Genomic DNA, 26,529 nt, shown 5'->3' on the forward strand with positions numbered 1-26,529 from the left:
GATCCAAGACCTTTGGATTGCCAGGCAGGCACTTTACCCACCTGGTCATATCTCTCTCTCTCTCTCTCTCTCTCTCTCTCTCTCTCTCTCTCTCTCTCTCTCTCTCTCTCATTACCTTGATAAGATGCACTTTTACTTTGGTTTTAATGATAGTATTTTTCCAAGGAGTAACTGCTGTTTTCATTGCTTTGAATGGTTCAGAAAATGATGTATATCTGAGATATATAAAGTGAATATGTAGGCAACATGAAAATGTAGTTATTGTATCTTGTTACATTAATATTTTTATAATTTCCTTAAATATTGTTTCCTTAATATTTTGTTTTGTTAATTTCCTATAACTTCTAAGTTTATTTGTCTATGATTTTTACCCTCCTTTAAAACTTTTATCTTTACAGGTAATTCCTGAGAGCAAAGAACAGCAGCTGAGTATGAACCATAATGCATGGTATGCTGGTATATTTCATTTTAGGTTTTGGAAGTTTGGAATTTGGATTGATGTTGTTGTTGATGATAGACTTCCAACTGTTCATGAGCAGTTAATATATGCAAGATCTAGACAGAGGCATGAATTCTGGGGGCCGCTTCTCGAAAAAGCTTATGCAAAGTAGGTCGTAAAGGAAAAAAATTTAATATATATATATATAGGTGTGTGTACTTCATTATCTAAAATGTAATTTATTGTTCAATTTCTAAAAAGAAACAAAACACAGGACACATAAAAGCATGGTATGGATATCATCTGGTGACCAAGCAACACTGATAGCTATCATTAACCTTCTATTTTAACATTTAAAAAAAAAATTGAAGTAACTGTATACACTTCCATGTGGGTGATCTCTTCAAAGGAATTTAAAAATCCTTTAAGATATTAATTAGCATTAATAGCCTTAAGATATTAATTAGCATGAGACATGTATTTCTGATACTGAGGCCTAACACATTCAACGCCTCAATAATCCAAATTAACATATTTTTGCATAAGTTATTTATTAATCGATTAAAAAAAAAACTTTTAAGCCAAAAGCCAAAATCATTTTAATATTATATATAATATTTTTATATACTAACATTTGGTTGATACCATAATGTGGCAGAAAAAGTCTCTACAGCATATGATATGGAAAGAAAAATAAACATAAATTAAATTTAAGATATCTTTATATTTTACTATTCATCTTACTTGTAGATAAAGAAAAGAAAAGAAAAGAATTAAATTTGTATACTATAGAGATGTACAGTACCTTCAGATGACAATCAGTAATATCACCGAAAAAACTAAAATAAATTCAAACAAATTTTGTAGTATAGATAATCTAAAACTAATATATGGTATATAACAGTGTTTCCCACGTATAGACCACTTTTACATTTGAGATGGAAACCACACACCACTTCTATATTTAAGGTACAAACCATCTTAGTTCTAAATTAGACATTTAATGAAACACAAAAATATTGATAGCAATTAAAAAAAAAATCAAAGTTTAATAAAAATTCAGGGTAAAAGCTTTAGGCTGTGGGAAAATTTATGGACATGTAAGTTAGTGCCGATGCATCATGTCTATATGCAGTAAATTAATCAAAGTTATAATAGTGGCATCGTTTCATTACATCACATATTGTGAATGCCTTCCCGAGTTGCCTATTTTGGGTATACTTCGAATAAGTAATGCTTCTCCAATAGAGAAGACCATTGCTACTTATTCTCAGTGGATATCACCGCCCAGATGGCCATAATGCAGGGCTATTTGGCACCGTAATCAGTGGGTGGGTAGTATCCTGATGGTTACAGCCAGCAACTCAGTTGTGAACTTAAGTCCACAACACGAGAGATGCCAAATGGTGTTTACTAATTTAATACTTAATTCAGGGCAAAAGTCTCGGACTGCGGGAAAATTTGTAGACATATAAGTTAGTGCAAATGCATCGTGTCTATATGTAGCAAATTTACTGTGTACGGACATGATGCTTTTGCATATAACTTATATGTCTGTAAATTTTCTCTCATTCGGAGGCTTTTGCCCTGAATTTTTTTTTGCATATAACTTATATGTCTGTAAATTTTCTCTCATTCGGAGGCTTTTGCCCTGAATTTTTATTAAGTATTAAACTACTAAACACCATTTGGCATCTCGCACGTTGTAGACTTAATTTCTCAACTGGGTTGTCAGCTGTTTTACAATCAGGGTACCTACCCACCCACCGATGAACAGCCAAATAACCCTTAAATGGCCATTTCGGTATTGTTACTTATTCAGAGTATAACTGAATAGGCAACTCGTTGTGAAGGCATTCACAACGAGTATATATGAGATGTAATGAAACGATGCCGCTATAATAACTTTGGTTAATTTACTGTGTATAGACATGATGTTTTCGAAAAAAAATTAAAGGTAAATTTAACTGCAGATGTAATATTATTTTGATATAGGTTAGCATGGGCAAAATAATCAAAACACTTGGATACCAGGCTTTGCGACATGTGTGCCAAGTAGGATGATGCTGTATATTCATGGCCACTGGAACTACACGTAAATTTTTCTAATAGTGTGAATATTCTGTTTTATTTTAATTTTTATTATTTATTTATTTTTGGCTGATCGAAAAAAAAAAGTTAACTTCCTCACATCACTTGGCGTTGCTAATTACAGGCTATATTTGTGCCATTACAGTGGAATTCTGTGTTGATTGCTTCCTTTGGTGAGTGTAGACATTCTTCTGTTTCCTTATAATTTTCTGTTATTAATCAGTTTTTTTGTTTGTTTGTTTTGTTTTTTTTTTTACTTACATTTGTTCTTTTTTGCTTGCTTACAGGTACCAGTAAGTTCTTGAAAACAAAATACCTTCTGCAGTATTTAGAAATACACTCCCATATTTAAAACAAGTGTTTAATATTAGTTTAAAACTTAGTATGGTTTTTTTGGGTATTCTTCGAATTAAAGATATTTTCAAAAAATTAAAGATTACTACCAAAGTTCTTTATTGGTGAATTACTAATTCACCAGTAAAAAACTTTGGTTCAATAAAGATATCACAACTATTAATTAATAATTAATAGTTGTGATATGTCTATGGCATCCATTCAGAAAGGTCTGTGTTAGAACTGTTATATTTTATTGAGTTAGCCTTTTATTTTCCCTGGATTTATTCTAGAATTGTTTAGGTTATTGGAGATTCTCCCACAAGCAGGAAAACTGGCTTATGTGATAAGACATATTACAACTGGATTTTGGTGGCAAAAACCATTAACAAAGAGAACTTCACTGAACATAACTGGTTTTCAAGTCCCCCCCTCTCCAGTTCAATATCCTATATGTTAACCCTTTCTGAAATTTTTAGACATTTTTCAATGTTTTTTTGTGTGTTGTTGTTTCGAAGTACGTTACAAATTCTTCCATTAAGTACTGATATCTGTAATCTGTGTTTCTAAGTAATTGTTGTGATAAGTAATTGACACAATATATATTAGATGGCAGCACAGAAATATATTTTAAAATTGGAAGAGAGAAGATCGCATATATTAGTCTTTGTTGTCCGTTTTTGGTTTATTTACAAAAGTTGAAATTCTGTGGAATTCAGATTAAGTAGTGTATGAAATTTAATCAACTGATGCATAAATAATGTAGAAGGTAGTGTTACATCAATAAAAGAAGTAACAATGAGTTTTTTTTGAGTGTTTTGATTTTTTTAATTCTCTTGCAATTTATTATCTTTTAAAATTTTAATTTGATTTTTAAAATAATTTCATTCCAGCATTGGGCAATCAAAATAAGAACAAATTAATATTTAAAGGCAAAGTTTTCATTTTTACAAATTTTCAAAATTTTGTGAAAAAATTTACTCAACAAATTCTGCCTCCAGCAAAAAAAAAAAACTTGCTGCTTGGAACCAGACATGTTCAAGAAAATCACTCCAAAAAGATTAAATAAAATTAATAGCTATAATTATTCTATTTCAAGTGTCAGTTATGCGAAAATTTATTTTTATTTGTTACACAGAGCATTGATAAAACTACAATAAATAAATTAGCTTTCGGCTGGGTGGCAGCCTTCATCGGATTAAAATACTTGAATGGCAGTTGGAATAGAGATGTACTGCCAGGACAGGTCCCACCATTACCTGAGGCGTACCTGGTTGGAATCGCTAAATATAAAATGCTCGGACACCGCTTTGAACAGGAACAGTGGTTGTCAAGTTAACCCCATCACAGAGTCAGTAATTCTATCCATAGACAAACGCTGGCCACGTCACCACCATACGTCACAGCCACAAACATCAACAAACAATTAACCACGTGCCTCACGCACCATCCTGGCAGTACATCTCTATTCCAACTGCCATTCAAGTATTTTAATCCGATGAAGGCTGCCACCCAGCCGAAAGCTAATTTATTTATTGTAGTTTTATCAATGCTCTGTGTAACAAATAAAAATAAATTTTCGCATTATGAATCCAGAGCACGTAGGCCTGTTTTATTAAGTGTCAGTTATATTAACCCTGCTATATTAATGTATATTATACTGCTGTATTAACCCTCTCACAATAACTGAAAATTGAATTATCTTACTTCTACGGTTGTTAATAATTTTTTTAAATTAAATTAAATTTTTAGGTTAATGGGATGTTATGAAGCCTTGACTGGTGGAAATCTTTCTGATGCATTAGTAGATTTTACAGGTGGAATTTGTGAAATGGTACCCTTACCAAATGCAAAATATTTTGAGAATGAAGAAACACGAAAAGAACTGTTTAAAACTCTGATAAAAGAAATGGAAAACCACTCATTAATGTGTTGTGCAATTACTGTAAGTATTTTGGCCTATTCCATAATGGCTATTATAAATAAAAATTAAGTTCATTCAAATACAATTTTTATTATATTTTATATTTGTCTATAAGTATATGTATTTTTATTGTTGAATACATTTTCAAATCTGTTACATTTTTAATCATAAAATAGAAATTATAGCAGTTTTCCCTCAAGATTTATGATATTAAAAGTTGATTTTTATCAGAGTTCTGTATACTTTTTTTTTTAATGCAGGCCACTTGTCAGGAAGAGCAAGAAGTTCGTACAGAAGTAGGCCTTCTGAAAGGACATGCGTACTGTATTACAGCAGTAAGGAAAGTTTACATTGGCAATACAGGACTGATGTCATTTTTTACTGGTAGAGAAAAGATTTATATGATTCGTTTACGAAATCCATGGGGCAAACATGAGTGGTTAGGCCCCTTTAGTGATGAGTAAGTTTTATCCACATATTTGTTTTTATTGTTTTATTTGTTGCAAGAGATGGTTTTGTTTAATTAATTGATGAAAGTGAAATTGCTCATTACGTTATAATGAGCTTATTATTTTCAACTTCTATAAAATTGGGTTACACTGAGAACGAAAACTGGAAAATGTTAATAGTCAATAATTTAAGTCATTCTAGTGACAAAATTTAATTTAGATTTTAGTATATTATCCTTTCATATCTTTATGACACACTACTTTTAAAATACACTAAAAGCCCAGCTATCTGTCATCCATCCAGTCTGAACAGGTCATGCAACTGGCATGTTTGAAATTAATATATTAAAAAAAAAAAGAGAGCCTGTTGGTACCACCTATCTAGCTACCAACCCACACAGAAGCAAAAGCTGAATTAATTAAACATTGCAAAAATATATTAAATAAAACAGTTTTTTAAATAATTTTAGCATTATAAATTTTTTTTTTTTTTAAGTTGGAAAATATTGTATTTACTTTTTCATCATATCAAAAGTGACCACTGGAGGCACTAAAGTTTTTTGCTTTGCACCCAACGACTTCCATTAAAGTATTAGTTACTTAAGCAAGTGTATTTGTATTGTCATATCCATAACTGATCCATCTATTATGGTATTAAAAAAATATCAGAAAGTTGTTGAAAAACTTGTGTTTGTGTTAACTTTAAAACAGAAATGTATTTGTGGAATACCAGAAAAAGGATGAAAATCTTAATGTACAAAAATTTTGTCCCTTCAGCAATTTATGATATAAAAGAACAATCAGTAAAAAGTTTCCAGTGATAACTCAAGTGATCCAGTGTCTGTCCAACATGTGATAACTCAAGTGATAAAAAAACAAAAAGAAGAAAGAAAAGCTTTCAGTGATGAAGAAGCAGCATGAAAATAAGCATCAATTTAAAATTAGGAAATAAAAGTATAGTACACAGGTGTAATTAAAAATTTTAATATCACATTGCAGTATCTCATTATGTAGTGCAGGTGCCTAGAAGAGGAATTTATTTATTGGCAAATTCATGAAACTGGCACTCCTCCTCTCCAAACCATCCTCATAGACTGCCAGAAAACTAGATTCATTCTGTATAATATAAATGTATTCAAATATTAATTTAAAAAATAATATTTAAAATATTAAATTTTTTTTTGCTTCTTGCAAATTGTACACAGGTCAGGTGCTTTAACTTTGTCTTGAAATTGAATCAGTGCTCTTATTTAAGTTGCAAATGTGTGCATTTCTGTCTTTATTCCATAAATAAAATCCAGTATTTTCACTTTCTAACAGGTTTTCTTAAAAATGGTTAGATCTAAATCATCAAATCTGATTAGGGATCTAAAATAATGTTTGAAGGCAGCATCTTAAATTTCAAAGTTTGACTGAGTTATCATTAATTGGGTGGTACCACACTTAAGGTCATTGTAGAGAATAAACAGGACCTAGAAGTAATTGTACAACCTGACCTGAAGTCTCTGAGCAGTACAGACAGGCTGCTGGTATAGCCCACAGGGTTCTCTCTGTGTGATATATAGGAATTTTGTCAGCAGGGACAAGGAAGTCATTATCCTGTTGTATAAGGCTGTGGTTAGGTCACATGTTAAGTACTGCATAAAAGTCTGGAAACTTAATTTGTAGATCTGTTGGAATGGGTGCAGAGAAGAGCAACAAGGTAAGTTAGGACACAGTCTTTCTTGGTAAGGGTACCCTTCTGAAGGAAGACTTCAATTCTGCAGTTGCAAAATTGGAGTCTTCCTTCAGACTTCACGTGTGTTGTTATCCCTTTTTGTGTGTTGTCCAGAAGTCTTCCTTCTGGACAACACACAAAGGGATATAAACTTAAATTGATAAAGGATAGTTGCAGGATAGATTGGCAAAAATTTTCTTTCAGCAAGAGAATGATTGATTATTGGAGCAAACTTCCATCTGGTGTTGTTGGAGGTGGGTAATTTGAATAAATTTGAAACTACCCACTTCCCCAATCCAGATGGATGGATTGGACAAATTATTAGAAGAGATGGACAAATGTGGCAGGTTTTTTTTTGGCTGATGTTATATAAGCTTGCTTCTTTTCATCATTTGTACTAGTAGTAAATCTAAAGAAGGTTCCCTTTTCTTTATTCATAAGGTTAAGAATTGGATTCTTGTTTCTCTAAGAATAAATGATTCTTTGGTACCATCTTTTCAAAAATTAAATGACACTGTGAGAACGTAAACTATAATCATCACAAGTTTATTTAATTTTTAAAATTTTGTAAAATTTTTTAATTCTTTTAATTATTTATTTTATTAATTTATTTAATTTACTGTTATTTAATTGAAAGGGTAGCCGTGGGGATAAGCACTGGACCATCAGTAGCAATGACCTGGGTTCGAGCCTGGGTAAAGTAAAAAAATAATTTTAATTTAATGTCGAAAATAAGTGGCGCCATCTAGCGGGCGAACTAAAAATATATTTTTGAAGGGTAACTCGCCTGGTGAGATCGGCAAAAGGGCGTCCTTATGAAGAAAGACTTCGAATATGTGGGTTGCAGAGTTTGGAAACTAGACACCTTAGAGGAGAATTGATTGAGGTGTTTAAGGCTCTGAGAGGCATCAGTAAAATGAATGAGGACAAAATTTTCAAGATTATAAATGATGCTAGAACTAGGGGACATAAATTCAAGTTACGTGGGGAAATGTTTAGATTGGACTGCAGGAAGTTTTATTTTAGCCAGCGAGTTATAAATTACTGGAATAAGTTGCCTTCATGGGTGGTAGAGGCCGACAGTTTGGGGAAATTCAAAGGTCATCTGGATAGTACTTTCGGGTAAGGGAAGCGCATAGGATGATAGGATTAATTTCCTTTTTATTTAATTTTTAATTTCATTTTATTATTTTTATTTATTTATTAATTATTATTATTTATTTATTTAATTTTTGTTTTTATCATTGTTTTGTTCGGATTTTTTTTTTTTTTTTTTTTTTTTTGGCTGGTGCAGCATAAGCCATAGGCTTTCTTGCACCATACGGCCGTTACTAATACTAATACTAATACTAATTCATACTCCTCAAGACTTCTGAAAAGGAAAGCTTTCTTTATAAATAAGAAATTTTGTTATACATTAAGCAAAGTCACATGGACAGAATTAGTTGTGTCTGTAAGTTTAGGAATAGGGTATGAATAAAATAAATTAGCAAACTTACATGTAAAAAAGGGCTATGAACAAAACTAAGTTTAACAATAAGTTTTTTATCCCAGAAATCTTTTATTCACAAAATATCAGTGCTTTTTGTTTCATAAGCTTCACATGATTATATTTTACATCTCTTCTCTCATGCAGTGTGAATCAGGTCTATAAGAACTGTAAAACATTACTGTACATGTGTTTATAAAAGCCTCAGCTGTGTAGCAGAGAAAAAAAAAAAACTAACTTTGCTACTAAATATCTATCTCATGTGAAGCAGGTCACCAAGAGTTGCCCTTTTTTCTGTGTTGCCCTTTTTTCTTTTTTTCAATCTCAGAATAAAATGTTAAAATGGCACTAAAATTGCTAGAAGTTTCAAACGTTTTATTGTCAACTAGCATGTCAGTAAGGAAAAGAGATGAATAATATGATATATCAGATGAGTTCCTGATGTAGAATGATTATTAAAATGAGTGATTTGCATCAGATAAGTCAACAGGTACTCAGAAGTTTAGACTATCACTTTTTTTTTTAAAGTAAGTCATGATTGTGGATTTAAAGGTTTCTGATATTCAAGTTCTATTTTAGGAATGAATGAGAGATGTATTACTTCAAGAAGACATTAGAACAATTTTGTTTTCGTTCAAAAGTTAGGTGTTGAAATACTCCCTGAAAAAAACATATGTATGGAAATAACGACGTCTTTTTAAGGTATTTGTATTGCTTCCTAAGTAAAGCTTATTGAAGCCATTCTGTCAGTGATTATTCACCGAAAGAGTGTATAGTGTTTTGTATTAGATATTTTATTTTATTATATGAGGAAAATATGACGGGTGAACAAAAATGATTGAGACTGATTTTACTATGCAAAATGTGGAATGATTATTAAAAATGTATGTTATACCTATCAGGTATTCATCTGTGACATATGTTATTTTTATCACTGTAGATTCACACAAATTTCTGAAAACTGGCATGAAACCTCTAATTTTTTTGTTTTGTCCTACTGAACAAAGCAGAAAAATTAGAAATTTTGCAAAAGCCGTATAAGAATCTGCTGCACCAGATCTACTATATTTAAATGGCAACAGTTCAACAGATGATAGAAACAGCACAGAACACGAACCCTTTCTCAGGACATCATCAATAAATCTTGACTATTTGTACTGTATTATCATTCTTGAAGACATGCAAATTACATTCAGATGATTTGCAAAAGCTTTTTATGTTAGCTCTGGAAGTTCACAAAGCAAATTGAAAGAACATTTAGAAATGGATAGGTGTTTGTTCATGTTAGGTCTCTCAGCCCTTACTTCTGAACAAAGGCAGATTAGAGTTATCATCTGTATTCAATTTAGAAACACCTACCAGTGTAAGAAAAATCATTTTTTAAACAGAATAATCACTGGAGATAGCAATGGATCTCCCACTCTAATCTTGGATCAAAATGATAATGTTTGTAGTGGAAGCATAGCAAATCTCCAACCTCCCCCCCAAATAAGGCACAATCCATGCATACAAGGTGTGGCTATTAAATAACGAGACTGCACACACAGCCACTACGTACCAAGTGCCATCTGTGAAACAAAGGCACAGCAGTTTACCTTGATTCTTTCCCTAGTTGCCTGCTAAGTTACATTCCAACATGCTCACTCACTTTGCAGTGAGGTTTTCAATTGCGTTGTGGAGTTTGTGCATCATGGCCTTAGTTGCTCATGTGCCATAAAAATCAATCAATCTCAGATTTTTAACAAAACTAAAGAAAACACCATCTGAAAGTTGTTGTTAATATCAAGTTTATGTGGAAGGTACTATGTCAAAAGAATGCCATAAAAGATTTTAGAAAGAAGAGAGAATGTGGAAGACAGTGAATGAGCATTCCATTCACTGTCTGGTGCTTGTTTGTTTGTTATTTGGTTTTTAGGAGCATTAGCAACTAGGGCCATATTGCTCCGGGATCATCATCATCATCATCAGCCATTTTCAATCCTCTGCAGGATGAAGGCCTCTCCAGCAACTTTCCAGTTCCTTCTGTTTTGAGCACTGGCCATCCATTTACTACCCAAAAACTCATGAATTTCATCTATCCATCTCCGCCTTTGTCTTCCAGGTTTTCTTCTAGCTCCTCTTGGGTACCATTCTGTTATTTTCTTAGTCCATCAGTAATCATGTCTTTGAGCTATGTGTCCTGCCCAAGACCATTTTAGTTCTTTAGTTTTGATAAGAATGTCCTTTACTTGAGTTTGCTGCCTAATCCATGTGTTCCTCTTCTTATCTAATAGTCTGATTCCCAATATAATTTGTTCCATTCTTCGCTCTGTAGTTCTCAGCTTCTCTTCCATTCTTTTGGTGTGTGCCCAAGTTTCACTTCCATGAGTCATGGTGGGGAGTATACATTGGTTCATTATTTTACATTTCAGACAAACTGGGATATTGCTCTTCAGTATGTGACTAGATTTCCTGAATGCTATCCATCCAAAATTTATTCTTCTCTTGACTTCCAGCCATTTATCATTATTACAGCTAATAACTTGTCCCAGATAAGTATATGACTCCACCTTTTCAATTACTGCTCCTTCAATCATTATGTCCCTTTCTGTGGCATACTTGTTCATCATTACTTTTGTTTTAGCCACATTCATCTTTAGTCCAAAATCCTTACTAACTGTGCATAACTGATTAAGATTTTCCTCTAATTCTTTGGGATCGTGGCTTGTGACCACAATGTCATCTGCAAATCGTAAATGGTTTAGGTACTCTCCGTTCACATTGATTCCTTTCTGTAACCAGTCTAATCTTCTTCAAGGGCAGCAGTAAACAACTTCGGAGATATTGGGTCTCCTTGTCGAACTCCTTTCTTGATTTTAAATTTCCTACTGTCTTTGTCTTGTCTAATAACGGAGGTAGCATTCTCATATATTTTCTTCAAAATCATAATATATGGGGTATCTATGCCTTGTCTTTCCAGTGCCCGAAACATTGCCTTATGCTGTATGGAGTCAAATGCCTTTTCATAATCCACAAATGCCAGGCATAATGGTGTTTTATATTCATTTGCTTTCTCCATTAGCTGTGATATTACGTGAAGGTGATCCATAGTTGAGAATCCTGTCCTAAAGCCAGCTTGCTCTTTCGGTTGATTCTCATCAAGTATTCTTTCTAATCTGTTAGTAATGACCCTTGTGAACAACTTGTAGATGTTGGATAACAAGCTAATTGGTCTATAATTTCCAATTTCTGATTTATCTCCTTTCTTATGCAGCAAAACTATGATTGCATTATTCCACTGCTTAGGCGTCACACCTTTTCTAATGCACTTTGTGAAGAGCCTTGCCAGTTTTTGTGTTATGTCTCCTCCTCCCAATTTTAACAACTCTACAATAACTTCATCTTCCCCCGGGGCTTTCCGATTCTTCATTTTCTTCAATGCATGTTCTACCTCATCAGGAAGAATATCGGGTATGTCGTATGTGTTGCTACTTTGCAATCCATCTTCCCCAATGCTGGAATCATTCCCCTGCTCCTTGTATAATTCTCTATAGTTGTCTTCTGCTATTTGAATTATGCCTTCTCTGCTGTTTATAAGTACACCATCGCTATTCTTCAGTTTCAGTATCATTTGTCTTTCTGTATTACTGCTCATGGCTGCTGATTTAAATCCTTTGTTTTCCCTTAATGCTTGTTCTACTTTTCTTGTGTTAAATCTTCTTATGTCCTCTCTGAGTCTCTTTCTAATGGCTTTGCATAACTCAGTATACTCAATTTTCTCCCTGTCAGTGTTTTTCTCGCTCTTCATTTGTCGTCTTCGGTTCATCATGACAAGTGTTTCTTGACTAATTTTTTTTTCTTCTTTGGATTTCTGTTTCCCTATAGGTTTCTTGGGCTTTATCACTTTCAGAAAGTTGTAATATTCCTCGTCGATATCTTGGTCCTCAGCAGTCTGCAGAAGCTCAAACTTGTTTTTAAGTTCCAGTACATACTGCCTTTTCTCCTCCTCTGTTATCTCAAAGACCTTTGTATTATTTACTCGAGTCAGTTTTTTCCTTTCCTTTCCTACATCTATATCAAGTGTACATCTTACCATTCTGTGATCACTTCCAACATTTACCTTATTCAGGACGGTAACGTCATTCACAATATATCTTCTGTTAGTGAGGATGAAGTCGATTTCATTAGTTGTTAATCCATTTGGACTCTTCCATGTCCACTTTCTGTTCACCCTTTTCTTGAAAAAAGTGTTCATTACTGACAGTCCTTGAGATTCTGCAAATTCCACAAGTCTTTCACCTCTTTTATTTCTTTCACCAATTCCAAAATTTCCTATAGTTCCTCTTTCTGCACTGTTTTGCTTTTTTCCAACCTTAGCATTGAAGTCCCCCATTATAATAGTGTAGTGGGTTTTCTGCTCATCTAGAAGACTCTCAATTTCGGTGTACATTTCTTCAACCTCTTCATCATCATGGCTCGATGTTGGTGCATAAATCATTATAATCTTTAGCTTGTACCTCTTAGAAATCTTGAGTATTAGTCTTGACGCCCTTGGTGATGTACCTTGGTGATGCTCCGGGATATGCGGTGGTCATTCCCTGACCTTTCTGCATCCTCTGTATTTGGTGGTGACGGGCTCGAACCCCTGTCTAATTTAGAAGCGTGTGCTACGCACTGCTGCTCCTTCCCACCTGGCTACAGAGGCCCCACTGTCTGGTGCTGACAGAAGTGATCATTGTTTAAGCATTAGAGTGGTTGCATCAGAGCTCAATATGGACAAAGAAACAGTTTAATAAATTTTAACTGAAAATTTAGGCATGAGGAAAGTATGCCAAGATGGTGCCACAAATTTTGAATGATGATCAAAGAATGAGAGGACTCCAAGTTTGTGAAGATGATTTGAAAAAAATTGAAGAAGATAGACTTTCTGAATACTGTAATTACTTGCAATGAAAGTTGGCTGTTCCAGTATGACTGAGAAACTAAAGGATAGTTAATGCAGTGGAAGAGAAAGCAAGATTATCAAAAATGAAAACCGTGCTTCTTGTTGTCTTCAATATTAAAGGACTATGGCTGAATACATCCCACCAAATCAGTCTCTCAATCAAACATACTACATTGAAGTTCTGACAAGGCGGCGTGAAAAATTTGAAGAAAGAGACTTGAATTGTGGATGGGTGATTGGATGTTCCATCAAGACAATGTTCCAGCACACGGTGTGCTCTTTGTTCTCCAGTTTCTGGCCATAAAACAAATCCCCGTGTGTCTGAACATGCACTCTAAGTGCATGTTCAGACAAACAGAACAAGACACTTAAGAAAAAAAAAAAAAAAGTCATAAGGAGCTAGGTGTTACCAGGCCTAGCCCCTTGTGACTTTTTTCTCTTCCCTAAACTGAAAAGTGTGCCTAAGAGAACCCATTTTCAATCCATTAAAGACATTCAGAAAAAAATGAAGTGTTAAAAGGACTTACAGAAGATGATTTCCAGAAATATTTCTGTGCTTGGAAAAAACATATGGAACAGAGTGTGTGCAAGACCAAGGCAGTTAAATGGAAGGGGGATACCTTATAAGGTATGAAATATTTCATTATATTTATTTTATTGCAATACAGGAACTCCTTGACTTACGAAAATTCGACTTTATGTAAGTGTTTGCTGGCCTGTGCAAACTTAAAAAAATCGTGATAATGCATTTTGTGTCCGGTAGGAATAAATGGAGGTATTGTGAAAATATCATAATATGAACCCAAACACATTGGTATTTTTTATATATTTTTTTAATTCGTTCCAAATCCTTGGAAGTTGTAAATTTCGCTATATTACTAAGCTATTTATCTCTCTAAAAGGTCATTTTTATAATGGAAATTGCACTACATTTTCGTTATCATAGTTCCGTTATAAGAATCAATTTTGAATGCCTTTGTGATATTTTTCTAAAGCATGTTTTTGGAGGTCACGGCCATAAAACAATAAAAACATTTGCATTTTCTTGTTTATTGGGCTTTTCTGTTAGTGCATCTAATTATAAACGGGTGGTAAACTCTATCTTATTGCATTTGTGATAATACCGATAACTGGAATTCTGTGGGTTTTTACATTACGGTATTGTGGTGAAATGTGTTCCCCTTCACTGAAATCTTCAATCGTATAAAAAACATAAATAAATTTTCGGAATCTTCTCTTCATTCCTATTTACTTATTACAACGATGAAGAGAAAGTGATCAATGGAAAGTGCAAGTGGTGGCAGTAGTAGGAAATGAAACAAAATTGATTTAGAAATGAAGGTGAAAATGATTAAGAAATACAAAGCAGGGCAAAGTTTGTTTTCTATTGCACAGGAATTAGGTCTCACTGTTTCAACAGCGAGCATATAAAAGAACATGTTAAAGGATCAATGCATTTAAGATCAGCAGTGATCATGAAACAGTGTTCAGGTGCTATACCGAAGATGGAAAAGCTATTAATAATATGGATGGAAAATCAGATTCAGAAGCGAGTGCCCCTGAGTCTAATGACCATTCAAGCAAAAGCAACAAGTATTTATAAAGATATTAAGGATAAGTACGACGAACCCCAACCCAAGTTCATGGCAAGCAACGGGTGGTTTAATAGGTTCAAGCATCGTGCTGGTTTCCAAAACATTAAAGTATGCAGTGAAGTTGCCAGTACAGAAATTTTGTGATGTGTTGGAAAAAATTACTTGTGAAGGCGGCTATTCAACGCAGCAAATTTTTAACGTTGACGAGACTACTTTGTATTGGAAAAAAATGCCGGATCGGACATACATTGCCAAAGAGGAGAATACAATGCCAGGTTTCAAGGCGTTAGGGCCACGCTCTTTGCTTGGAGCTAATGCAACGGGATTGCAGATTAATTCCATTGCTTGTGTACCATTCTGGAAATCCTCGTGCATTTAAGGGCATCAATAAAGCCGCCCTACCCGGGCATTTCCGATCGAACCAGAGAGCATGGATAACAATATCTCTCTTTGAGGATTGGTTTAAATGCTGCTTCATTCCCAATGTTGAAAAATATTGTAAAGACAACAACGTTCCTTTCAAGATTTTGCTCCTATTAGATAATGCTCCTGGACATCCTACGCATCTAGATGATTACAATTCGAACATGAGAGTCATTTCTACCGCCAAACAAAAAAGCATACTATTTATGCACAACATTTGCTCAGGCATTGTCTGAGCCAATTTTATGTTAAGAGACTTTTGGAAATCTTACAGTATTTACAACGGCATCTTAAACATTAATAAGGCCTGGGCGGAAATTACTAAAAGTTGTTTAAATGGCGCATGGAAAAAAATATGCCCACGGCACGTGAAAGGCTTCGAAGGATTTGAAAAAGACGAATCATATGAAGAGGTTACAGATAAGATTGTAAAGGTTGCAGAGCTACTTCAGTTGGAGGTTGATGCCAAAGATGTGGAGGAGTTAATAGAGGAAGAAGAGAAGGAATTATCTAACGAATAACTTATTGACTTGAAGGCAGTGATAGTGAAAGAAGAAAATGCTGACGAAGCTCGAGGTGAACCAAATGAGGAGCTGAAACACTTCATCACCAGAAAGATGGCAATGGCATTTTGTGAAACTGCATCGACAATGGAAGGCTTGAGAAGATGGATCCTGACAGCCAACGATTCTTAAAATTTAACAGAGGGGGTGAATGATAAGTTTGCTTGCTACAAAAAAATCTACAATGAAAAGAAAAAAGCCACTGTCCAGTCATCCATTAATATGTTCTTTCGTAAGGTTGAGCCGCCGACCCCTTCTAAATCTTCTCAGCCCTCAACCTCCGCAGCGGTGTACTTATCAGCTGAAGACGTTGATTCTGGCAATGATGCTCAAGAGGTAAAACCTACTGACAATTATGCCTGTCTCCTCTCTTTTTTTATAATTTTATAATTTTGAAATTTTTTTAAATTGCATGCTTTTGTAATTTTTCCTGCTCATGAGATAAAAAAAAATTGAATAAATACAATAAATAATTCTATTTACATGTTTGTTGAACATTTCTTTTTTGATTCAATCGATTCAGCGTGCACAGTTGCGAGTGCTGCACAAGCATGGGGGAAATTCCAAATTATGTAAAATCCAACTTATGTAGCGTTCCACGGCATGCATCCCTAATGTAAGTCAGGGAGTTCCTGTAGTCTAATTTTTTACTAGTCACACCTCATATATCTGCCAACAAGTCTGCTGGCAAATATATGATGATTACCTTTGTTGATGTGAATGGTATTATTTACATTCATACTGTAGTAACTGTACTGTGTCAGGGCAATATTGCAATGAATTTATAAAGGGACTGATTCAAAAATTGTGCTAGAAAAGCCATCTGGAAAGAGTGTGCACACCCTAAATTGCTGAGATAGCACTATACAAGGGACATTAAAAGTTTGTGGCCTGACTATTAAGGATTTATCCGAGAAGTCTAGTAACATGTTACTTTTGAACATAGTCACTTTTGAACATAGTCTCCTTTAGAGGCAATATACTTTTGCCATCGATGCTGTAATGTGTTGATTCCATCTGTGAAGAAAGTTTTCTCTTGGGTCTCCAGGAATGCATCCACTGCAACAGCGACATCACTCTCAGTGCGAAAATGGATGCTAGCGAGGTATTTTTTCAAATTATGAAATAGGTGAAAGTTTAATATTGCCAGATCTGGTGAAAGTATGGAATGGTCCAAGATTTCAAAACTTCACTCATGCAGTAATGAAGACTTATGAGTAGGCATGTTGTCTTGGTGGAAAACAAATACTGAGTTTTCTTCAGTATTTGTTTTTGATGTTTTCACACAAATGCCTTGCAAGGTTAGTATGATGTGCCCCTGTAACTGTTTGGCCTTTCTGATATGATAGTAATCAGCATCCCAAAAAATCAACGAAGACCATCACTTTGCTAGCAGAGGGAACTGACTTGACTTTCTTTGGAGGAGGAGAAGAGCTGTGTTTCTACTATTTGGACTGCTCCTTTGTCTCTAGCTGAAAGTGGACTCTCATCTCATCCATGATCACAAACCTTGCAAGGAAATGTGCTGGATCTGCTTGAAAATGATTCAAATGGTTACTTGACTTTAAAACTCTTGTGCGTTTTTAGTATACTGTCAACAACTTTGGGACCCAACCAATCGTTCTGACACCTTTTTTTACAAAACAAGAATCTCTGTTATTACGTGGTATGTACATTCAAATGAGATGCTCAAGATGCTGGAAATGTATCTAACTGTTGCTTGTTGATTCATCACCAGATCACACACGTTGTCAACTTCTGGAGTGATGGACATTACAGATCTACCACAGCATGAGTCATGTTCCAGACTTTCCCTCCCTCATTTAAATTCTGCCGCCCACTTCTGAATCATGGAAGAGAAAGGGACATTCTCCCCTAATGTTGTAACCATTGGGGGAGGATACCCCAATGGTTTGCCTTTGGCACTAATCCCTTTTTTTCCCAGATATTGAATAGCTGCATGGTGACTGATTTTGTCCATCTTTCCTTGGTCACACAACTTTGACTTCAAGACCTGTAATAAAAAAAAAAGACATTATTTAAAATGCATGAAACTTGGTGGGTTACTATTTGAAGTATTAAGTACAGCAACTTTTTAACACCGTGCCACTTTCCTTTCATATTCAAGGCCACAAACTTTTCAAATGCTCCTCATTATGTGTTAAGCATTAAAACAGTTCCACCCTTCCTGTAGTACAAATCTTGTTCCTTGGAACCTTCTTCTATTTCCTATTCTTAAAGGTCACCCAAAAGGTTGCCATTTACTGTTGGAAACTGAGCTAATAAACGTCATTTAAGATGTCTTAAATTATGGGATAACTGTACTGAGGTAAATGGGAGTTATGTTGAAAAGAAATAATTATCAGATGTTCAGTGAAACATTTTATGTGTTTAATTTAATTTATCCCAATATTTTTTGTTCACTTCTCATACAAGACAGAGATGATAATTGAGTGCGACTATGATTGAACATTCAACTGTCAAGATGGTTGTGGTATGGCAGCAAGATGGTGGGAGAGAACATTAATCTTTTTCTCTCTGCTTTCTTATGTTTTTTTTTTTTTTTTTTTTTGTTCTATGCTGTAGTGTCATATTCTAAGATTAAAAAACTGTGCAGCTGCTCTTGGTGGATATTGCAAATGGAAATTTGGTATAGAGATCAAAAGAATATTCTAAATAGATAAGTCCTGAAATTTTGAACCGGATTGGAGCTTCTGTTCCAAAATTACAGCATTGTTTCCCTGGGGGGAAGGGGCCGTGGAAACAGAAATGGATCTATTAAAACCTTCCAAGGGACTAGCAGAATATGCGCCAAAAATTTGGTGCCAATCCATCTTTTGTATCCTGTGTAATGCCTGGTGCATTTATTTAGATTTCTGTGATGAAGATGGTGAACAGAGGGTACTATGTAAATTGGAATTGACTTAAAAGTTTCCTAGGAACTTATTAAAAATAAGATAAAAAGGTTGGTTTTCAATCTAGCTTTCTCTTCTTGAATAATGGATTTCTATGGGGATAGGAGAAGTGGAGGGGATTACTGAATTGAAAGGATTGTAAAAGCTTCCAAGGGACTGACAGAATGCAGGCTTAAAATTAGGTTTCAATGTAACTTTTCCTTATTTTTGTTATACTGTATATATTATAATAGAGGGAATAGAATGTTTATACTGTATATAAAGATAACTTAATTTAAAAATTTAAGTTATTTTTATAACTTGGAAATTTTTCTATGAAATTTGGGATGGCTTGTCAAATCTTTCTAGAAGACTTAAATTTAAAGTTTCATGAAAATCCATTCACTGGAAGTCAAGTTGCTACACGTAAAATAGTTCACAATTTATGCATGTGCAAATGCACTAACAAGAAATTGTAAGTGTTGATTAAATTAAGTGGTTACTGGTCTTGTCTACTTGCATAGTGTGTACAGTCATGCAGATTTTCTGAATAATATAAAACTAGAAAGCTTCTGGTCCCCCCCCCCTTTTGCAGAACAGTTCAGGAAACCCTGAAACTTCAATTTTTAATTAAACCATACTTAGAAAATTTCAAGAACAAGTGTAACATTTTAGAAAAAATCATGACAATATATACAGTAGTAGTTCAGCTTAGTTATGTAATTTATGCATTTAAAAATGATTTGTTAAAACTGGGAACAGCTGTAATATTGTGATATTGTATAAAAATCTAAGTATATAATCAGAAATTTTCCTGGTCTTTGAAATAAATTATTAAATATATTTCAAAAAATTTATTTGCCAGATTTTTCCAGATATTAAACACTTGTTGACCAGCATTATTAATAATCTCCTGTTTGTGTCAGATGCTATTCTTCAAAATTACTGCCTAAAAGTATATATTGGTACATGGCTTGGTCATAATTTTAATGTTCAAAATTATTTCTCTGCTTTTGTTCTGATATTGTATCCTCACAAAACTGTGAAATATTACAATATATGCTTTTCATTTGTAGTATAGTGTAAATTACTTTTTATTTATATATGTAAATAAAATTATGAAATTTTTTATGTACCAATAGTTAGTAAATTAAATCTTTAACACACTCTCTCTCTCTGTTTTTTTTTTTTTTTTTTTTTCCTCTTGCTTCCCAAGCCTGGATGTAAGTATGATGTTATATCAGATCCTCTCAGTTTTATTTTAAAGCTGATCATTTATGTTAGTATTCTTCCTTTTTTGTGCTTTTCCTACATTTGTTTCAGTTGGTGCTATAGTGAATCGAAATTGACCAAACTTCTTTCCAGTTCACCAGAATGGACAAAGATATCTAAAAGTGAACGGGAAAAGATGGGACTGACATTCGAAGAAGATGGAGAGTTCTGGTATGTTGTTTTGTAAGGACAGTCAAAGAGATTGTTAGTATCTGATAAACTTCATTTTGAGAACTAATTATACACAAAAAAAGTTGTTTTTCAGTATAGTTTTTCATTTATTATTATTACCATTATTATTTTACTAAGACAATGGAGATAAGAGAAGGTAGTAAAGTGATATGTAGATCGAATGCTACTTTTTTTTCACTAATATGTGTAAAGTACTTTTATTATAACCTCGGGACAAATGAGATTTGTCCTTTGGATGGATGTGGCATTGAGACAGCAAGATTACAAATTTAATCTAAAAATGTGTAATAAACAACAAAGTATGCTGTTAAAAAAAGTTTAATCACACATTTTTGAGAAAATATCTTTTCTTTTTAAAATATCCTTTAAAGGCCTTCCGGTTCACCCAGTGTTTTGTGCCATTTCACATAAGAAAATTTATTCCCCTTTTTTTCTGGAAGGATGAGCAGTGGGAATATTTACTTGGATATATTAGGTTATTGGCATATACCTTAACTTCATGAAGATTCCACTGATTTTGCCTTCCAGTAAGACCATGTGCCTCCTTGCTTTTGTGTAGATGTGCAAGAATATATTAATAACAGAATATATTACTGCTGGGTGGGATGAAATAATACCCAAGATGATGACATGCATTGCTTCCTAGTATTCAGGTCTCAGGCTTAACACGATGTAACTTCTCTCTGTGGCACTACATAAAGGACTATGTATTTGTGTCATTGTTACCAACTGACATTCCTGAACTTGAGGCAGTTACCAAAGATATACTGGCAGAAGTCTGTGACAAAATGGACTATCAAATTGGCATCCACTGCGTAACTCATGAGGGCTTATATTGAGAACCTAAGGGACCTTCGAAGATTCTCTATCCATGTATGTTTGTCCCAAAAATAATAAATGCTGATTTTCATATTTGTGATTTTTCAAAACTGTTTACTTCTTTCTGAATCACTCTGTAATCTATAAATTACTTAAATCTATAAATACATAAATTGTATCATATTCCATCTAAATTTTAATACATATTTTATTAATTTTTAATAGTTATTAGTTGTCTGATTAAGTGATGTACTTCAATGCAGTATAATTGTAATTTATCATAAGTAGTGAATCAGTGATTTAGTTGCAAACTGTTCTATGATCATTGATCATAGAACAGTTTTCAACTAAACTATTGTGATCATAAGGAGGTGTGTAATAACATTAAACATGAACTAATTTTTATCTCTACCTATGATACTATGACATTAGTCAAATTGGCTTCAGTTTCATAACAAAGAAACACATACAAAACAAAGAAACATTGCTCATTTTTTGCTTTAAATCTTCAAATCTTCTGAAATTCCCTGCTTGGCTGCAAGTGTTGATAATGCCTCTGTTAGGACAGGCTTAAAACGAATTATCAGCTGTATTTTGTGGTACATTCATGTAAAGTCTTGTAAATTATTCAACAGAAATGTTGCACAATAGAATGAAATTTACATAATTTTTTCAATACAGTTTTCAAGAAGTTTCACACATTAGTTGCACCTTTTTTTTATCATGCTGTGAATGCTGGGATGAAGTGTTATTTAGGGATGTATTTTCCCCACTGATAAGTAGCTAGCTGCTGCTGCTGATTGACTTGCAAATGACCTTACCATGAAGGGAATTTTTCTATATCTGAAACAACCAACTGGAAGTCACTTTTTGAAAGTCTGGTATGGAGGGTATGAGATGAAGAACTCTAAATTTGTTTTCCCTAAGACATTCTTGCATCTTGGTGGAGTTGAAGATGATGATTCATGAGATGTGAGAATTTCTCCTTCATAACTAATCTATAATAGTGGAGAGATTTTTTTTTTTTAATGTTACAGGTTGACTATCACTAATCCAGTTCCACTGCTAATTCGGACATAATTTTCGCGAACGTAATTTCAAATTTCCCGGGTTGGCGCACTGACCTACCGCTACTGTTTTGGTGGCGTTGGTTGCAGCATCAGCTTTTGGCTCGAACTCATAAACACTGGCAAGCCATTCCTACTTGTTTTTCTGCATTTATTATTATAACCTGCTCACATTTAGCCCCAGCCATGGTTCCAATGCATAAAGGAAGTGACTCTTGCGGTATAAAGCGCAAACACCGTTCATTATCCATAACAGATAAAGTTGAACCTCTGAAAAAACTCAACAGCGGTGTGTCTGTGAGAAGCTTAACTCTGTTTACTTAGTTGTAAATTCCAGCAATTTCTCTCAGTTCCTCTTATTTTAGTAATTTTCTTTTAGCCATTCCTTTTTAGATTTTTTTTTTTATTTTACAACACACTTTTACAAACTTGCGGAAAAACACAACACAATATTATGGATAATACAGTGCTCTAACGAACTTGTTTTCACAAAATCTCTAACAATACTGACAAACTTATTGCGACGTTTGAGAGTTTATTTTATCGCAATTAGTTTTATTGCAGTGCTCGCCGCACGTTCAATAAACTAATCACAAACGACCTTCACACGTATGTGGCTGAAACATGGCTTCTCAAGAAATAAAGTAACCTACTGGGCCACGTTGGCCACATATATGTGAAACAGACTTTTTTTTTTTTTGATATTTTAAGAGAAAAAACAACAACACTGACATTACAATATTTATTTTAGAATTACTGATCAAATTATTTGCTAAATATTTTTTGGCCCCTGGGGAATTTTTTTCTTAAACTAGCTTGGCAGTCAACATATTAAAGGTAGGATGAGGTGGTTAGCTGTTGGGTAAACTATCTGTGCTAAAATAACTACCGGCGACCTGGCAAACTGACTAATCCGGCACCCTACTGATCCCAATGATGCCGGATTAGTGACGGTCGACCTGTATTTCCTGTAACTGTAGTGCCTTAAATGCATCATTAGTGCACCTCTGTAGCCAGGTGGGAAGGAGCAGCAGTGCGTAGCACACGCTTCTTGATTAGACCGGGGTTCGAGCCTGTCACCACCAAATACGGAGGATGCGGAAAGGTCAGGGAATGACCACCACATATTCACGGAGCAATATGGCCTTAGTTGCTAATGCTCCTAAAAACCGAAAAACAAAGCATCATTAGCATCCTATAAATTGTGACTATCATATATGTTTACAGTGTTGGTGAATCACATATACTTTTCTTAGGCAGATTGACAGTTGGTCTTAGGATTGTTAGCAGGATCCATGTCTCATCAACTTGGTCTAAGACTAAATGCTTGGACTAAATGACCAAAATATCTGATGTGATGCAGATGAATGGATTAATCGAATGTGGAATTCCCTGTGGAATTTCATTAATCCATTCATTAATACGGCTGTCTAATTAGAGATATATATGAATAACTTAACAAGATCTCTTCACTGTTATCAAAGTGACAGAGATCAAGTGCTGTAGAGACCACTGTGGTCTTAATTTCTTTCACATCAGCTTACCTCTTGTAGCGTAATTGTACAGGCAGTTCCTGCTTTACAAGTTCCTTGGTTTAAGAGTTCTTTTTTATCCAATTATCAAGTATCAACAAAATTGAAAATATAAATATTAATTGCAATAAATAAATGCTAAACATTCATAAATACGGCATTTCCGCACACGTTGCTATACAATACAGTACAACTGTGTGTGTGTTTGTCTGTTCAGGCAGAAGAGATCATCTCACTGACTCATATAACATAAAGCTGTTACCATGCTGACATTACAAAAGAGTTGTTGTGTCTGTCTTGTCTTATTTCAAATTTATCCCCCTTATTCCTACATAGGGGCTGCAGATGAATGGATTAATCGAATGTGGAATTCACTGTGGAATTTCATTAATCCATTCATTAATGCGGCTGTCTAATTAGCGATATATATGAATAACTTAACAAGATAATAACTTAACTTCATTTTGGCATACTGTACAGTATGCCAAAATGAAGTAATATTATGGAGAGTGATGTTAATAAAAAGAAACAGTGAAGAGGAAGAATATTGGAAACAAAATATGAAGTCATAAGCAAACATGATCTTATTATTCTTTAATATTTGTATGACATAAATTATTTCTTTATTATTATAATTTGCTTGATTTTAAAGGCTATGTTTTCATTTATTTGAATAAATAAATCATTGTTTAAACATAAAGTATTGTCTTGTTGACCTTTATTTAACATTACTATGGTCAAATTTCATTGTTGAGAACATAACCCCCATTTTTAACATATGTCTATGGGAAATAAATTTCCTTTTTATGAGCACACTAGGAACGAATTAACTTGTAAAGTCGGGAACTACCTGTATTAAGTTTGGGTTTACTGAAATTAGTATAAAATCTTTTCATAGATTGCCCACCTTGCATTGGAATTTGATCCTGCCATTTAAACATGAAAACTTCACAAACTACTCACTTGCAGCCTATACCAAAATTAAATGAGAGAAGTGACTGGAATGCATTGTGTTCCACATGTCTCTACGGAGTATTCACTTTATGAAGGAAGCATACTTGGTCTCCTGGGCTGGATTTTGCCCCTATGTAGGAATAAAGTATTTGGCATAATTATTGAAGCTGTCCCCATGTAGTCCCACTGGATAAGGAGAGTACTCGGAGTCAGTTTTTGCTTGAACTAAAGCTTCAAAGCAAACAGAACTATCTGTACTTATAATCCCCCAGAGGGACCACTGGGTAGGGGAGACAAGACCTGCCACAATCCTCCCAGTCCCTCCTAACTAGATATACACTGAGTGATTACTGAATAATGACCACCTACCTAATACTTTGTAGGTCCTCCTTTTGCCTCCAGTACAGCAGCTATCTGACGTGGCATTGATTCAACAAGATGTAGAAAGCGTTCAGGAGGTATGGCCAACCAAAGCTGTGTGTAATGCTTTCAGCAATGCAGGTATGGAGGTGATTGGTGGCATTTTTGAAAATTTATTATAAACTGTTCCAAATTTGTCACTTGAAAAATAAATATTCAAATGCCTCTATTTCGGAAACAATTCGGGATAGGGCACATGTTTATATGAACTTTTTTGCTTAAAATGACCTATCCTTTCACCTCCTGGACTATTGACCTTTCCTCCTGGGACACCCTGTATAGTATGGGGATGGGGATATTATTTTTTTATTTCTTTCTTTTATTTTAATCTTTTCCTTCGGATATTATGCTTTTTATTCACTAAATATATGATTTTTTATACATTAATAAATTTTATTCATTAATAAAACATCATATTCTTATATTAAGTAGAAAAATTAAGACAACAAAATACAAAAGTACCTAAAAATTCAATGAAATAATTTTTTTTTTCTCTTATGCACTGCTCCTCTTGGCAGAAACCAAGTAAACCATCATGGCCAGATTCCACCTTCTTTGATAGCAATATACCATTTACAGTGGAACCCGCTTTACAATATTAATCTGTTCCAGAGACACCATGACACCATCGTATTGTGAAAATGTTGTAATGTGAACCCAATAATACGTTGTTTTTTGGCAATTCATTCCAAGACCTCGGAAGTTGAAATTTTTGCTATGTAGCTATGCTATTTATCTCTCTAAAAGGTGATTTTTATAATGGAAATTGTACATATTCATTAAAAAAATGTATTAAAACTAATATATTGATTAAAGCACAACACAAAAAAAAATCACTTCAACTAAAGGATGCAAAAACAAAACGCATGGCCAACATGTTTACAAACGCTGCTATTGGCTGAGAGGAAGGACCACATGGTCTGATCGGAGACAACCATAAGCTCATCCCATCGTAAAGTTAAATGAGTAGGCGCTGGTTAACATGATCGCTGGTTAGTGGAATCAGCTGCTTTAATTTCAAAAAAACAATTCAAATCATTAAAATGCACTACACTTTCATCGGTATCATATGTTCAGTTATAAGAATCAGTTTTGAATGGCTTTGTGATATTTTTCTAAAGCACATTTCTGGAGGCCACTACCATAATAAAAACATGCACTTTCCAGTTTATTGGGCTGTTCTGTTAGCGCAATAAATTATAAATGGGTAGTAAACTCTATCTTATTGTATTTGTAATAATACTGATATCTGGGTTTTAATGTTATTATAGTGTTTCCCTTCCATGAAATCTTCAATCATATAAGAAACATAAATTTTCAGAATCTTCTATTCATTCCTATATTTTAAACTTTGTAAACTTGTTACTTCATATCTTACTTGCGCATATTGTGATCTCACTTGTACATATTGTGTTGCAATTTGTGCATGCCG

General features: G+C 34.0%; 1 protein-coding gene across 3 annotated transcripts in view; it reads left to right on the forward strand.

The window, feature by feature from the left end:
- LOC150084180 (calpain-5-like) overlaps positions 1-26,529 on the forward strand; it is a 110,816-nt gene that overhangs the window by 21,430 nt on the left and 62,857 nt on the right. For 2 of the 3 annotated variants that reach the window (XM_090375921.1, XM_090375922.1), the window contains exons 4-7: positions 399-607; positions 4,616-4,808; positions 5,048-5,247; positions 20,165-20,284. In XM_090375921.1, coding sequence (XP_090232047.1) covers positions 399-607; positions 4,616-4,808; positions 5,048-5,247; positions 20,165-20,284 — 722 coding nt within the window. The remainder of the gene's footprint in view (positions 1-398; positions 608-4,615; positions 4,809-5,047; positions 5,248-20,164; positions 20,285-26,529) is intronic. The other variant, XM_090375923.1, reaches the window with a different exon arrangement.

Source organism: Mastigoproctus giganteus, chromosome 6 (genome assembly GCF_048544385.1).
Source record: "Mastigoproctus giganteus isolate SK-2022 chromosome 6, ASM4854438v1, whole genome shotgun sequence".
NCBI lineage: Eukaryota > Metazoa > Arthropoda > Arachnida > Uropygi > Thelyphonidae > Mastigoproctus > Mastigoproctus giganteus.